The sequence below is a fragment of the Camarhynchus parvulus genome, chromosome 1 (assembly GCF_901933205.1).
Source record: "Camarhynchus parvulus chromosome 1, STF_HiC, whole genome shotgun sequence".
NCBI lineage: Eukaryota > Metazoa > Chordata > Aves > Passeriformes > Thraupidae > Camarhynchus > Camarhynchus parvulus.
Window position 1 is genome coordinate 88,356,195 of NC_044571.1, and position 11,902 is coordinate 88,368,096.

General features: G+C 52.9%; 1 protein-coding gene across 2 annotated transcripts; it reads right to left on the minus strand.

Annotated features, from left to right (window-relative positions):
• Window positions 1-748: 748 nt before the first annotated feature.
• Window positions 749-6,836, minus strand: GPR162 (G protein-coupled receptor 162). 2 transcript variants are annotated; one of them, XM_030957112.1, is made up of 5 exons: window positions 6,695-6,836; window positions 3,202-4,970; window positions 2,211-2,400; window positions 1,500-1,651; window positions 749-1,336 (listed from the first exon to the last, which is right to left on the minus strand). In XM_030957112.1, exons 2-5 carry the CDS (start codon window positions 4,039-4,041, stop codon window positions 809-811), a joined length of 1,710 nt encoding a protein of 569 aa, XP_030812972.1. In that variant the 5' UTR covers window positions 4,042-4,970; window positions 6,695-6,836; the 3' UTR covers window positions 749-808. The 2 variants fall into 2 exon arrangements, with proteins under 2 accessions (XP_030812972.1, XP_030812982.1); XM_030957122.1 differs by lacking the exon at window positions 6,695-6,836 and adding an exon at window positions 6,231-6,376.
• Between the last annotated feature and the right edge of the window lie 5,066 nt (window positions 6,837-11,902).

An 11,902-nucleotide genomic window follows, 5' to 3' on the forward strand; every position in this document is an offset into this window, starting at 1 on the left:
GAGAAGTTTGGGCCATCTGAAGTTTCACACAAAGTTTGCACTGGAATCAACAGTTTGCACTGGTGAAATAACATGTTAAGGGTCAGAATCTTCTTGGAGAGAATTTCTTTCCAAGCCTGGAGTTGCTTCAAATCAAAACCTTTTGCTGAGCAGTGTTAAAAACTTGAGGCCTCTCCTGCTTAGCACCACATCTGAAACGGACAGAAGACCTTTCACCCAGTCTCCCATGACAACTCCTCTAAGGGCATCATTCACTTTCCTGGGCTGCTAAGCATCTGCTGCCTTTCAGAGAAACTGACAAGGAAGGATGAAGAGGGAGGAAAGGAGCCTCGCACATTTTGCATTTCCCTTCCAGAAGCCTGTGAAGCTTCATTAAACACCGGGCAAATAATTTTGTTTCTATGGAAACACAATTATTACTAATATAGTATTTTAAAAACAGACACACGATTGACACTCCAAATATAGAATTTTAATACCATTCTGCGCCTGCCTTGTCTCTTAGGGCAGAGCGGATGCGAGGGTGGAGTTCACAAAGGGACGGGACTGGCAAGGGTGCCAAGTGGCGGTGGCAGCGGTGGATGTGTTTGTAACCTGAGAGCAGGCACAGGCTGTCTGTCCGTCCATTGTGCTCCCTTCTGCGGATCTGTCCCACTTCTCTTTCCCCCACCAGCATGGGGTGCCGTGTTTTCTGCCTGCTGGCGAGAAAGATGAGAATGCAAATTAGTGATTGGGTCCCGGGACAAAGGGAACGCTTGAAGTTTTATTTAAAAACTGTGATGGCACTGAATGTTTTTGATGCTGTCTCTCATAGTTTGGGGTCCTGGAAGGTCTGTGGCTCGCAGGCCTCTGGGGTCCTTTCACATGGCGCCTGCTCTCCGTCCTGCAGATGCCAGACTTCGTTGCCAAGCACAGAGCAGCGCCGTGGCCGGTCGGAATTCTCCTCCTCCCTGCTGCCGAGGGAGAGGCGGCGGTCGCGGCGTGATGCGAGCAGGAGACGGGAGTGCCGTGGGCTGCAGGCTGGGCTGGGCTGCGGCGTCTCGTCGATGAACGTGGTGATCTCATCTCGGAAGAAGCAGGCGCTGGAGCTGGAGCCCCGGGGCAACAGCCCCCCCTCCAGAAACTGCCGTAGGGTCGTCAGCTCATCTTCTGGGGGCCGCCGGCGGTGCTGGTAGTCATGCAGCTGGGGAGGCAAGAAACCCGGGCCCCCGGGCTTGCGGGGGGTGGAAATGCGGATGTCGTCAGATGAAGACCACTTGTGTAGGAAGGATGGAGCAGAGCGGTGGGCGGAGAAGATGTTAGTCTCATCATGTGACATTCTCCGTGAGATAGGGACCTGGAAAACAGAGAAGGGGGCAGGTGATGGAAGACTTGAAGAGTCAGAACAGGAAGGGAGTAGCTGAGGTTCGCAGAGAAGAGAGTCAAGAGGACACAAAGGCGTGGGAACCTGACAGAGAAGGAAGTGGGTTGTGGGGCTGCCCTGCTAGCTCTTGGCTCACCTGCAGGTAATGCACCTTGTCCTGGGGCAACAACATGTGGTGCATGGGCAGCAGCTTGATGTCCCGAGAGTCCCGCTTCGCAGCTGCGGCGCCGTTCGCATCGAATCTCACTTTGCAGATCCTGCCATCTCCATAATCATCACACACACCATCTGTTGGCAAAGACGAGAATGGCAGTCAACACTTTTCAGTCAGAAGAGGAGCACTATCAGGGCACCTGGACACCATCCTAATGCTTATCTGACTTGTGCTGCCCTACTTGCAGCCCTCAGGGCTCACCTCTGAACAAGGACCTTGTCTTTCTGCTTGCAGCAGCACTAAAGCACCCACTCAGTGCCCTATTTCTTCTGTCTTGCCTCTGAATTGCTCACTGCCAGGTCTTGGACCCTTGAATGAGCGAGTTGGGCTGAGGCCCAGCACGTCACTTTGGTTGTGGTTTGGCAGCCATACACAATATATCTATGCTTGCAACTAGTGAGGAGGATGTTGCACTAATGCTTCCTGGATGCTAGTCCTAAGGCTGCGAGCGGCAGAGCCCTCCACAGAATAAATTTTCTTGTGGTTGCTGACTTCAAGCTGTAACATGAATGTCACTGAGCCACCCACAACACCACAAGATCCTTTTCCCAAAGACCCCCCCTCTTTCCTATGTAGTCTTTTGGGGAGGTTGGTTAGTGAAGAGAGGTGACTGTGGGTTGGTGAGCAGCTTACCATCCTCTGTGTCTTCCTCAGACATGATAGCCACACACTGCTCCCACACGGTGCGGAGATCTGCTCGGTAGCGCTCACAGGACCAGATGAAAGAGGGGAGCAGCAAGGTCTGCACCATGGAACACCACAGCACAGCCAGAACCATCCAGGTGGGGGCCGTATCATAGCGCAGGCTGAAAAAGCTCACGACCTTTAAGGCAAGAAAAAGCAACAATGCCAAGGAGACAGAAGTAGGGATCAAGGCAGAAAGGTAACGTGAATCAATTCTGTAGCAGAACATAATCTGTCTCTAAAGGATTCATCAAGTAATTATCCTGTATCCCCTTGAAAACCTGCTCCTGGGGTCTTGCCCCAGGTTTGCTGGACCACATTCCAAGCTGTCATATCTCTAACATGAGACCTGGTGCTAGCATCCCTTCTTCCTGTGCTCATTACCAGCTGGAGCTAAATAGGTGCTAACAAAGGACACAGCCGCTGGGGAAAAAAAATAATCTGTGACTCAGCCTCTCCCCTTTTAAGGGTTCTTTTTGAGAACTTCTCCAGCTCTCCAATTTTGCACATAATCAACCGGCTAGCCAAAACCTGAATGCTGCCTACAGCCACACAGGCAGAAGGAAAAAGACAACTGGATGCATCAGCTGTTAAAGCTGGTGTATCAGTTCTCCAGAAGCAAACTGGAGAAATAGAAATGTCATTGTTTTTACAAGTAAGTTTGCAGAATAATTTCCTCTCTTCTTAGCCACTTAAAACTTGCACAGTGGTTTTAGCTGTGTGGTGTGTATTCCCCAGGCTTAGATTTAAGAAAATGCTGCTGCGGAAGGATGAGAGAATTACTGCAATCTTTTTAAAACCACCGCTCAGAATAACACAGATTCAGATGCGGCAATTCTGCGGCTGGTGGGACAGGAGAGATCCTTCTCTAAAACTTGAGAGAAAAGCAAATCTGCTTTAACTGCAGACTCTGAAGGCAAAGGGAGAGCTGGATGCTTACCAAGATAGGCACCCCAGTGAGCGTGTCATACAGGAAGACAATGGCGCTTATGAGGTTGGTCATCTGCAAGGAGGTCTTGGCTGACTCAGAGCCATCCAGTGAAGACCTCCTTTTGCCTCGTACGTCCTCCACCACAATGGCTGGCACATTGAAAGTGGTGTGTGCTGATGAAGAGCAGGATGACGCTTCTTCTGCCCTCTGATGGTGGCACCGCCTGCGTCTCCTGTGTGCCCACAGGGTCTGATAGAAGGTGATACCCACGCACACCAAGCCCATGACGATTCCTCCGAGCAGCAGGAGGCTAAAGCAGACGCCGAAGCCCAGCCCTATTTTGCTGACAATGAACTGGCAGCCACGGGCATAGTAGCGCTCGCCGTTGTTGTGCCAGCCGATGGAGGGCAGGGTGGAGAGGATGAACGACACCATCCAGATCCCCATGACTGCGTGCAGAGCCTGCTTCTTGGCATTGCTCAGGCGGTAGTTGACCGGCCACCTCACCATCCACATGCGATGGTAGGAGAGGGAGGCCACTGTGAAGCAGGTGGCCAGTGCCAGGGTGTAGTAGGTGGAGACAAAGACCTTGCAGATGCTTTCGTTCCAGTCGTAGTCGGAGGACTCGCGCCGCAGCTGCACCACGGCATAGGTGGTGAGGGGTACTGCTGCCATAAGGATGTGTGTGCCAGCAAGGAAGCACAGCAGCAGCTCCAGAGGCTTGTGTTTCTGTTGTTTGGCCGTGATGCTGAGGATAATCCAAGAGTTGGCCAACAGAGCTAACATCCCACATGCCAGCCACCACAGCGAGTTGTTGTGCAAGGTGGACTCTGATTCAGAGTCCCCCATGCTGCCAACCCTGCTAGACTGCACCCTGCCTCTGCTGCTGGGATATTGTAAGAGGGTGAGTGGGACTCGGCACTGGGGAAGCCACGTCTCTCCTCATCTGCTGCTGCAATGTGAGTTGTTTGCACGCTGGAAGGGTTTCTCAAGGCATTGCCACCAGGTGCCAGGCAGAACAGCCATCAACTCTGTCTCGCTTCCAGTCTTCCCTTTCCCTCTTATTCGATTATATTTCTTCCCCTTGTTCTAACTTTTTCATCTGTTTTTTTCCCTTGTTCTCTTTTTCTTTCTTCCACCTTTTTTCTCTCTCATGAACACTTGCCAGTGCTTCTTCCCTCACTCGCTTGGGCTCACTTTTTTTTTTTCCTCCCCATCTATTACATCACTCTCCTCCACTCTTCTCCCAGATAAAAAGCTCTCCTTACTTCATGTGCCCACCAGACACCTTCTGACTCAGAGGCCACCTTCTGCTGGGACTGGTGAAGGCTACACACAAACAGGGACTTCTAGGGACTCCAAACACTTTGGCAGAAGCAAGTGCCTGCTTCCCAGTGTCCTAGGGAATAAGAAGGTAGGCAAGAGTTTCAGAGATGACAGGAAAAAGAGCAGAGGTCCCGATGAAGAAGTCAGGGTGGTGCATACACTGAGTGTAATTCCCCTCTCACCAAATGCCACTGTGCTGGTGGCCAGGTAGAGGTTCCTGCCAAGGCTGTCAGAGAGCTATCAACGAAGAGGGAAGGGTGAGAAACAAGATTCAAAGGGCTCCCTACCCAAGACCTCGCTACTCTCTCACTACATTGTCCTTTTCGCTGTTCTCTTTTTGCTGGTCTTTAAAGCTTTCCTGCGCAGGGCACAGCTGGCAAACAATAAGGAGATGGCAGGGAGGGGAAGATCCTTTTCAAAGGTTCCCTTGGAGATTCAGGGCATGAGTTTCACTGTAGAAGAGAGAAAAGAGAAAAAGTAATTTAAGATCATTCTATCTTCCCAGATCTCTCCCTCTCTCTCCCTCTCTCTCTCTCTCTCTCTCTCTCTCTCTCCTTGCCCACACTAACACCTTGTCATGATTTAGACAGTGTGGAGCATTCCCTATGTCTTTCAGGGAACAGAAGAGCCAAATATGCACCAGTCCCTGCACAGCTCAGGCTGGACTCTGGTCTCCACCACTCAATCCAGTGCTGCTGAGACATACCATGCTCCCTGCCCTTCCAGTCCTAGGCTCCCTACCCAAAGTGTTGCTAATGCCATTTCTGGCATGGAAGGTCTGATCTGCATCATCCCTTGCAATTCCAGCCCTGCCATTCCCATGCATGTGCTGCTACATCCCTTGTTTCAGTTGTACAGCTCCCACAGCTCCTGCAGTCTTTGGACCTCAGCTTCTCTCTGCCAATGATCTGCTTTTTAACGTGCTGCTCCTATCCATGGGTGCATTCCACCATTCCAATGGTACCCTGCCATTTCACCTTCTTGACACACAAGTCTTTCAGCCACATGTTTCTTCTGGAGCAGTTCTGGTCCCCAGAAACCCCCACAGTCACAAACCCAGGGAACAAGACTACTAACCTATTCCTGAGACTTCTTACCCTTGCCTTCCCTGGTCCTACCAGTCAGACCCCCTTCTCTGTCTTCATCCAGAGGGGACATCCAAGCAGTATATTCCAGGAAGGTACAGGCCTGCTCTGTGCCTTGACCAGTGCAGATGTAAACTTAATCTCTGTGTGGATGGCTCAGTACCCCAGCCTGACCTAGTGGCTCAGTTCCCACCCCCTGCTTCCTTCTGCCTCTCCATATTTTCTCACCCTCTCTGTGACCACCTGAGGCTTTGCCTCCTTTCCTCCCTGCTTGGAGCAGTTTGCCATGACTGGACTGGCGATGCCCCCATTCTACTCTGTTTCATCTTTTTCCCCCTAGTATCACCACTCTTGCAGTTAGGCCTGTGGCCTCTGGAGACAGTTAACGAACTACCCGTCTCTAATAATCCCAGGGGAATGAATTTCCTCGCAGCTTCTCCTTCTGCCGCCCTTCCCACCCCAGCTTGTTCTGCTAGCCCACACCGGTCCCTCGATGAGGCTGGAATCCTCCTGCTTCTGCTGGCTCTGGGGCCCAATTCTGCTTCAGGCTGTGGTCCTCTCGCTCGCAGAGACCGGAGTGCCCCCGAGCTAACGCAGGATGCCCAGGTCGGGGAAACCCGTCCTCACCTGGCCGCGCTCCCTGGGTGCGCCCCACCGCCCATCCCACCAGCGGGGGAGAGCGCGGGAGCCGCTCGCGGGGCCGCCGATGCAGGGGAGGCGCGGGAGGGGGCTCGCAGAGGAAGGTGACCCAGAATGATTGCAAAGGAGCGCGGAGAGAGCCGGGGTGCCGGGAGACGCGGCCGGCCGGGCCGAGCCGCGCCGGTGCCTCGCCGCCCCCTCCCCTCGCCCCCCGGCGGGCTCCGGCCGCCCCGAGCCTCGCCTCGCCCGGCGGCGGCGGCGGAGCGCAGCGGCTCGGCCGGGGCTGGGCTGGGCAGGGCTGGGCGGGGGCCGCGGAGCCCGCGGGGCGCCCGGGGGCGCGGCCGTGCCCGGCGGCGGCGGCGCCGCCCTGCGCCCGGCGGAGCGGGGCCGCCGGCGGCGGAGCGGGGGCCGATCGCGGCGGCGGCGGCGGGGGCCCGGGGGACCCATCTTACCTCTCGCCGGAGCAAGCGCTGCCATGGCGACGGGCGCCCCGCGCGGCTGTGCGCGCCTCTGCCCGGCTGTGCCGGCCCCCGGCCCGGCCGAGCCGCCGCAGCTCCGGCCGCCGCAGGCAGCCGCCCCGGCCCCGCGCTCCGGCCACCGCCGGGCGGGGCTCGGCGAGGGGCGAGGGGCGGGGAGCGCCGGCGGGGACGGCGGCGGGAGCACCGCCGGGCCGAGCAGCCAGGGGGCGGGACGGGCGGACGGGCGCGGGAGCCGCCGCCCCGGCACCGGCCCCCGCCCCGGCAGCAGCGGCCCCTCCGCTACTCCCGACGGGCCGCGGCGACGGGGCGCCGGCCGCGCTCCCGGAGCCCGGCTCGGACATGGCCCAGGCGCGGCGGCTCCTCGTCTTGTGCAGCCCTCCTGCCCCACGGGCCGGGGCCGCCCCCACAGGGCCGCTCGCAGGACAAGAAGGCACCGGCTCCCTTTCCCAAAGAGGGATGTGAGGGGGCACCCGGGCCGTGCGAGATATGGGGAAGATGGTTGCGAAGTGAGGGGAAAGGCAAAGAGCTGGTGCTGCAAAGGGTGCTTGGAGGGCAAGGTGCCCAGAGCATCGGATGCCCAGGGTGCCTTTGCACAACTGCTGTGGTGGCCTCTTCCATCACCAACCAACAGCGTGGCGCTACAGACAGGGGAAAGGTGGATGAGAGGACAGGAGATAGAGTAGGAGTAGTGCTCAGAGCAATGGTTTGATCATGTCAGAGGGGTAAGGCTCTCCTTCCAGATGTGTCACCTCAGCCAGGACAATCCTGGCTAGAAAGTCTTTACAAGACAAAAGACATCTCATTTTCCTGTTACCTGTCTTGCTGCTGGAGCGAAGGCACCAATAACTTCCTTGTCTTCATTCATTTTAGGGCCTGTTGTCTGCAAATATCTCTGTCCTCCTTTCCTCCATCAGAACTGGGATAGGAATCCATGTTGGTGGACAGTTAGGGTGCAGCTGCATTAGCACCTCAGTTTGGATCAGGAGAACATGAATAATTTTAGGTGAAAGGACCTGCAAGATGTGCAGCAAATGTGCTCTGACCAATATGAGAATTCTGCTTTGCTTTGGGCTAGGGCTAGTCTGAAGTAAGTCCCCAGACATTTATAGTGTGGCCAAAAAGTCTTCATCATCAGCTGTTTCCCTCTGCAGATTCGCTCCTGCTTCACCACCCTGTTCGCTAAAGTGGACCTACGGATCCAGGATCTGCTCTGTTTTATCACCCTGCTGACAGGGCAGATTTCATTTATCATTCTCAGTATTGGTTGAGGGGACCCCAAGCGTCTTAGATAGCAAGGATAGGATCAGCAGAGGGAGAGGCTCCTGAGGAAGAAAGCTGGAGCTACTGCTGGTTCTCGAGCCCAGGGGCAGCAGCCAAGGCAGTTCCAGAGGTAAAAAAGAGAATTGCACTGCAGTAGCTGTTGTGAGTAGGGTCTCTTTTGGAGACAGTAAGTAGAACCAGGAACCACTAGAAGAGATCCAGCTTGGTATCAGGTGGGTGGTAAGAGTTATTTTTGGGGAAGACAGGTGATGACAATGCTGCCGTGATCTGGCTTTTCTTTGGCATGAGGAACTCCCACAGAGGAACAATCTTGAGGTGGTTCAGCTCAGTTGCCAGTCCAGCAACAGCAGGAGCTAAAGAAGTGAGAAGGGACAGTAGTGTCCCCCCTCTGTCCCTTTTCAACCTGTATCATTTGCAGGAGGTTTATGCCTTGAAGTGAGAAGGTCTGTGTCCACAAATGTAAACATTTGTGCAGCTTCAATTGTGTCATCTGGATGAATCGCTTAATGTGATAACTTCCACATCACTGTCCTCTTCTGATTCAGGAGTTGAGTCTCCTTAGCATGAGTTGTTAGCCTGCTTGTGTGGGTGACTAAATCCTCGTGTTCTCTCAGGAAACAGCAAACCAAGCTTCCAGCATTTTCTGTACTGTCTGCCTGCCTCCTCTCACACAGGAAGGGACGAGCATCAGCCCAGCATTTCTTCATGGCTTAGGCTACACCTGACAGAAAGTGGTGAGCAGAGCTGGATGAGAACAGTCCTCCAGTCTCAAGGAAGCTTCTTGTGTTTGCAAATTAGTCTGGGTTATTACTTTGAATTAAAGAAAAAAATTGAAGATTTACTGTGAAGCAGAACGAACTCTGTTGGAAGAAGAGCTCTTACCCTAGGGCTGTCACACTCCCAAGCAGATGCTTGTCCATCCATCTCATCTAAATGTATTTTAAAGATTTCCAGACACCTGGTTTCACTGGTTTCTCTAAGAGGTGCATTGTAAGTGTGTATATGCGGCATATTGACAATGCGCATGCAAAGGAGCACCAATACTGAGACCTGGAAATCCTGAAGCCTCACAGTGCAGGGTTCCCTGTGTCTCTGAGAAGTCCAGGCTAGAAATGTGACACCCCCCCCCACCAAAACTCATCTCTTAAGAGGACTGACACAGCTGGGAGCAATTTTTAATTCCTACAGAGTCAGGCTGTACTCTGACCAGCAACCTGCTGTCTAAAGTCTCAGCTCACTAAAATAGTCCAAGGCATCCAGGCCTGAAGAAACAGTGTTGTTACAATGTCGGGGTATGAAATGGCTTCTGGAAAAGTTCACTGCATAAAGATCAGTTATTTCTGGACAGCAGCTCTGCAGGTCCAGGGAAATGCACTTCCCAGAGGTACCTTGGATCCTTAAAGGAACAGAGCTCATTAACCAAGGAACAAACAGCAGAATCCTAAAAGCAGAAGCATTTACACAACAGCCAAATGCGCTTCACAGGGTTTTGATGGTTTGCAGCTCTTACTCAGGACTTTGATGGACACCATGGGAGGTTTCATATGTTTCTCACAGATCATGGATGCAATTAAATCCACCCTCAGAGCCCCAACACGACTTATACAGCCTCCTGTGAGGCTACATTGGTGTGCTTGCAAGCAGGTTTCCTGGCATCCTTCCTGGCTCTCTGAGCAGGGTGTGGTTAATGGCTAACAAGAACCCAGCCAAGCATCTCCCTCCAGTGACAGCGACTGCAATGTAGATTTGTCATATCCAAACCTTGGGTTCTATTTCTAGCACCATACAGCAAGATTTAGTGAGATTTCTCGGATATTTCATCTGCAAAATGGACAACTGATAATAGCTCTCATGAGGGGACAGATGACTAGTGCTGGTTGTGAGCTTCACAGAAATACTTAGGGCTCACAATGTATAAACTAGGATTTGGACTTGAGGATGCCTATTTACCACTGAATGTTTTTACTTACACAGCCAGGCACCCTCAAAATATTTTCTCTGTCATGTGCATAAATATTTGTATATGATATTTACCATGAGAAAAGGAATTGCCAGGGTAGCCTTGTCAAATATATGATGTTGTGATGCTGCATGCTATTTTGCAGAGGTGTGTATGTCCTCCTTCTTCCCCCATCCCCCTTCCCATCCAGTGTAGTGCTTTATGTGTTCTTCTCTTCTGAGTGTTAGGGACCCGTTTTTCATCCCTCTTGCTCTTGTGGCATCACTGGTATCCCAGCTCAGTGAATTCCAGTCTGTAAGAGATGTAAAACTGTCATTTCGGAATTTAATTATGCTGCTTTCCAAAATTACCGAACACTTACTTGTTTGTTCTCATACACAGAAAAGATAATTAGGAGCTCTTGAATCATTAGTCTGGGAACCCACAATATCTGGAAGGAGCTAAAATTACTTCTTTGCTTCAAATTTGTAGCACTGGATTGCAATTTTCATTTTACCTCTAGCTTCTCTAGGTATGTTTGAGGTTTCCCAAGGCCAGAACAATCATTTAATTCAAACATAGCCTGGGCTTTCAGGAGCAGTGCTGACATGCTGGATGCAGCTGGCCTGTGCCAGGGAAGCTCTCTGGCTCTCCTCGTTTCAGGTGGCGTGCTGGCCTCTCGGGAGCCATGGTCCCCACGCAGCCAGCGCCGCTGTTCCTGCTGCCCATGCCCAGAGCCTCATCTCCACACAGCGCACGGACAAGCTCAGAGGAGGGACTTCCCAGCACTGGAGCCTGAAACAGGCACCTTGACACGAGCCAGCTGGTGCTGAAGCATTGAGGATTTCTCCTTTCTTCCTTTTTGATGCCTTGCCAGTGAGGCAATTTCTGCCACCACCTCTTATTCTGCTGTTCTTTCCTTCTCCAAATCTGGAAGTACCTCTAAGACTTGGCCAAGCTGGCTGGAAAATGAACTGAAGGAGAGCCAAAGGCTTTTTCAGGGGGGATGCCAAGGAAGGATGCTGACATGCATGAGGCAAAGGCTGTGATTTGGGTGTGTTGCTCAGAGGTGAGTGCGCTTACAGACCCTGGGCTTCCTCCTAGGAAACACACACTTGGGAATACTCTCAGAAAGGAACCAGGCCAAAGCTGAACATCTTGGAAGAGTCTGGTACTCCTGCTCTACCCTCACCTTTGAGAAGGGTGGATGGAAGCTACTCTTTCTCTGCAGCTGTGTTCGGCTAATGAGCCATTCAAATGGACACTGAATACTGCCCTTCCTCTCCTATCCCCCTCCCCCCTTCCCATCTCCAAGATAAAAAGAAATTAGAAGAGGCTGAAGTGCACAGCTTTTTCCCTTCTAGACCTTGGGAACATGGAAAGAAACACACAGGGTCATTTGGCTCTGAAGGCTGAGGGATGCGAGTGCTCTGCTGCAGAGCCTGCGGGGAGCATGAGTCACATGGATCGGCTCGGCAGATCCGGGCTGACAGCATCCACCGAATCACCGCCTCACGCTGCACTCAGAGGGCAGAGATAAACTGGCAAGCAGGAGGGGCTGGGGGAGCTAGCGCTGTGGGACGGGGTTATTTCAGCCCGAGTGTTTCTAGCTCAGCAGAACTGGACAGGGCAGTGTATCCTCAGCTGTGTCCAACCTCCTCCCTCCACTGGAGCAAGGAGGTCTGTGGATCCTGACTGAGGACCATGCAGTGGAGCTGGGTCCAAAGGACTGGAGCATGTGCTTCTCCCTTCTGCAGCCCAGAAACATGGGGGACTGTAGTACCAGCAAGACTGATGTAATAAGAAAAATCAGCACTTCGCATATTTTTCCAAACTCACGCTTTCTGTGGTGTTTCCACATCACTACACAGGGCTCTTGCTGACATTGTCATTTTGTAACTATTGCCACGTATGCCATCATCTCAGGGCTACTCTGATGAGCTGTCACCACATGATAAAAT

What these genes read in the sequence shown, in the direction of transcription:
- GPR162 (XM_030957112.1), bottom strand. Translation starts at nt 4,041, where the DNA reads ATGGGGGACTCTGAATCAGAGTCCACCTTGCACAACAACTCGCTGTGG. An exon ending in TCACTGGGGTGCCTATCTTG is followed by an intron (nt 2,401 to 3,201) that starts GTAAGCATCCAG and finishes CTTGCCTTAAAG; the next exon opens with GTCGTGAGCTTTTTCAGCCT. An exon ending in TGAGGAAGACACAGAGGATG is followed by an intron (nt 1,652 to 2,210) that starts GTAAGCTGCTCA and finishes CTTTGCCAACAG; the next exon opens with ATGGTGTGTGTGATGATTAT.